We start from the raw sequence: 4,011 nt of genomic DNA on the forward strand, positions 1-4,011 counted from the left end.
CCCGGGCCCCCCCCCCCCCCGCTGCCAAAAATCCGCGGGCCGAGGTGGGAGCAGCCTCGGGATCGCCGAGCCCAGGGCGGGGAGAGGGTCCCGAGGGGTCCGGGAATGAGCCCAGGGAATGAGCCCAGGGATCCCAGGGAATGAGCCCAGGGATTGTGCCCAGGGATCCGGGAATGTGCCCAGGGATTGTGCCCAGGGATCCCAGGGAATGTGCCCAGGGATTGTGGACAGGGATCTCAGAGAATGCTCCCAGGGAATGAGCCCAGGGATCCGGGAATGTGCCCAGGGATTGTGCCCAGGGAATGTGCCCAAGGGCCCCAGAATGTGCCCAGGGAATGAGCCCAGGGATCCGGGAATGCGCCCAGGGATCTCAGAGAATGCTCCCAGGGAATGTGCCCAGGGATCCCAGGGAATGTGCCCAGGGATCCAGGAATGTGCCTAGGGATTGTGCCCAGGGATCTCAGAGAATGCTCCCAGGGAATGAGCCCAGGGATCCGGGATTGTGCCCAGGGATCGTGCCCAGGGATCCCAGAATGTGCCCAGGGAATGTGCCCAGGGATCCAGGGAATGTGCCCAGGGAGATGTGGATGAAGATGCCAGAGGAGATGCCAAGGAACACGCCAGGAAGACCCCGAGGGATGTCAATGAAGACGCCAAAATCCCAAAACGGACCCCAAGGGAAGGAGGAGCTGCTGAGGGACGGGAGGAAAACGGCAAAGGGTCCCAGCAAAGATCGCAGGGAGCAGGGGAAGATCCCTGAGGATTCCCTGGGAAGATTCCCTGAGGATGCCAAGGAATGCTGAGGAACCCCGGGTCAGGAGATGCCACCTGTGGGGCTGGCCCTGCAGAAGGAGCATCCAGAGGGATTTTGGCTGTCCCAAACCTCCTGATCCAGCCGAGCCCAATTCCAGAGGAGCCCAAATCCCACTCTGGATCCCCAGGGCTGAGGGTGCCCCAGCAGGAAGGGGATGGGGACAAATTTGGGGCCTTATTAAGGAATTAACGAGCATTCAGTACATGGAGAACCCAGGGATGGAGAACCCAAGGGAATGGAGAATCCCAGGGAATGGAAAACACAATTTCACACCAAAACATGGGAGTTTAAAACACAGTTTTCAACCAAAACATGGGAGACTGAGACTGGATATTTGGGATTGCTTAGCCAAAGGAATATCCTTATCCTCATTGCAGCCCTCCCTGCGAGGGCGGTGAGGCCCTGGCACCGATTATCCCGGGAATCTGGGGCTGCCCCATCCCTGGAAGTGCTCAAGGCCAGGCTGGACGGGGCTTGGAGCAGATGGGAGGCGTCAGATTCCCCCAAAACACCCCGAAAATCCCATAAATCCCCAACATGCAGGGCTTTGTTCCACCCCTGAGGTGTGGGAGTCTGGGAACTCCGGAGCGCCGGAACCCCCAGTTTGCCTTTATTGGATAAAATGGAACAATTTGGTTTCCAAAGGGGGAAAGGATTAATTAGCTTTAATTGCACGCTCGTTTCCATGGATTTATCAGCTAATGAGGGGGTGGGATGGGCCCGGGGATGATTTATTCCAGGCTGTGTCCATGGAAAACGCAGAGGGCACAGGAGAGCAGCATATTCCTTTATTTCTCCATTCCCTGGTTTTTCAGGAGCTGTTTCCATCCTCCCCCTCCTCCTCGGGCCCTTCCACCCCTGTTTTTGCTGGGTGGGGATTTGGGAAGGGGTGAAATGCCTCCCATCCCACTGCTCCGACCTTCCCAAGGGATCCTCCCAGCCAGGGTGGGCAAAGGAAGCACCAAAACATCATTTAATTGGATGTGGGGGTCTCTCCCTGTGGATCCATCCCCTGGGAGCTTCTGTTTCCTGAAAAGCTCTTTGAGGAAGTCTGACCAGAGCTCCTTTTATCCCAAATCCAAAAAATCCCTGGATCTTCCTCCCCACTGGCGCATCTCCCCCAAAACAGAGAATTCCTGGATCCAATTCCCTCCTCCTAAACCGACAGGATCTGTGATCCTCATCCGGCCTCAGGCCAACGCTGTGTGCTCAGGAAGAGATGCTGGGAGAACTGGAGGATGATAAAGCAGGGAAAGGATGATTTTTCCCCGATTTTGCCATCCAGTGGGAATCCCGATCTCCAGGGAAGGCCTCGCTCAAAGAGGTTCCACCACAAACTCAACACAACCAAAGGATGGCCGGGATACGACCACGGGAATGTGGGAATCCATGATCCCATTCCTATGGGTTCATCCCAACCCCAGCTGGATTAACCCTTTCAGAACGGGTCCTTTGTCTGCTGGGAATTCAGGATTCCCATCCCAATGCACACCAGAGCCATCCCCACCCACACCCAGCAGCTCCAACTTCCCAGTCCAGCACTTCCAGGTAAAACCGGCAAATTTTGGGTTCTGGGATTCCCTGAACCTTCCACTGAGGCCATTCCTTGGAAAAGCAGGAATCCATGATCCCATCCCTATGTCCCCTTTTGCCTGATGGGAATTCAGGATCCCCACACACATCCAGCAGCTCCAACTTCCCAGTCCAGCAATTCCAGATAAAACCAGAAAATTTTGGGTTCTGGGATTTCCTCAACCTCCTGTTCAGGTCATTCCTTATGGATTCATCCCAACCCCAGTTGGATTCATCCCTCCAGAACGTTTCCTTGGCTTGATGGAATTTCAGGATTCCCATCCCAATGGACACCAGAGCCATCCCCACCCACACCCAGCAGCTCCAACTTCCCAGTCCAGCACTTCCAGGTAAAACCAGCAAAATTTGGGTTCTGGGATTCCCTCAACCTTCCACTGAGGCCATTCCACGGAAGGAACAAACACCCAGCCATGGCAATGCCCCCACGGCACAAAGAGGTGTTGGAATTTCTCAAGGCTCCAAGATTTAATCGGAATCCAGGATTTAATAAAGAGGAAAATCCAAGTTTGGATTTTTTTTTTTCCCCCCAACACCAAGTTTGGAGTTACTCAAGGAGGAGCACGGGATCATTTTGGAATTCTCTGGAATTCTGTGTCCCTCTGATCGCTGCTTTTTTCCCCTCAGAATCCCTCAGCACAGGGATGGGTTTGAGGAGTTGGGAAATCCCTTATGGACACGGAGGAGCTCCTCCACCTGCACCCCTCATCCTGGAACTGGGAGCAAACTGGGAGCAAACTGGGAGCAAACTGGGAGCAGCTGAAATCCCCAACCCTTCCTTCAGCCAAGGACCAATCCCTGCAGCATCGACCTCAAAATGCCCCGGGGGCCGTGGATGCTGTGGGAAACAGCCCAGGCAGGTTTTCCAGCCAGGCCCTCCCGAAAATCCGGGATTTGGGGAGCACGCCTGGGGCTCTGCTCCTGGAGTTTGGGGGATTCCAGGTGGATTTTGAGGAATTTCTGACTGGGAAACCAAAAATGGATGTTGGGATGGATGACAAGGAGCAGGCTCCCCTTCCCACAGGCTTTGGCTCAGGGTCATCCCAAAAAAATCCCAGGATTCATGGATCCATCTTCTGGGACTGCATGAAAACGAAACCCAAATTGGATTGGGAGAAACACCCTGGGTATGGAAAACCCACCCAAATCCAACTCCTCCCGTCACCTCGGCCCCCAGGGGTTCCAAAATGGGACAATCCCAGCATTCAGCCCCAAAATCCCCACGGAGACCTCAGGGGATGGGATCTCTGGAGCAGGGATGGGCACCACGGATGTGAGGAAATCCCTGGAAATCAAAGCCGCCCTCCTCGGGGTTAATTTTAGGTTTGGGAGCGGCGCTGCCAGCACCCTGCGGATTCCAGAGGCTGGGGCTGCTCCTCGCAGGGATTTCAGGCACGTTCCAGATGCTTCCATCCCAAATTCCACCTCCAAGGGGCACAGAGGCAACGCTGGGATGGGGAGGGGGAGTGATTCCTTCCCCCAGCCCATCCTGAGCCTGCCAGCGCCGCATTCAGGGGAAAATCAGGGAATAAAATAGAAAAATTAAAAAATAAATTAAAAAAAAATTAAAATATAAAGAAAAAATTAAAATAAAACTAAAGAAAAAA

The 4,011-nt window shown here is 54.4% G+C and overlaps 1 protein-coding gene across 1 annotated transcript in view; it reads right to left on the reverse strand.

Moving 5' to 3' along the window:
- Positions 1 to 814: 814 nt before the first annotated feature.
- The window catches only part of DENND4B (DENN domain containing 4B), a 43,896-nt gene continuing 40,699 nt past the window's right edge, over positions 815 to 4,011 (reverse strand). Inside the window, 1 exon segment of the mRNA XM_031064831.1 lies at positions 815 to 842. Within this exon segment, the coding sequence (XP_030920691.1) occupies positions 815 to 842 (28 nt within the window).

Source organism: Geospiza fortis, unplaced genomic scaffold (assembly GCF_000277835.1).
Source record: "Geospiza fortis unplaced genomic scaffold, GeoFor_1.0 scaffold375, whole genome shotgun sequence".
Taxonomy (NCBI): Eukaryota; Metazoa; Chordata; class Aves; order Passeriformes; family Thraupidae; genus Geospiza; species Geospiza fortis.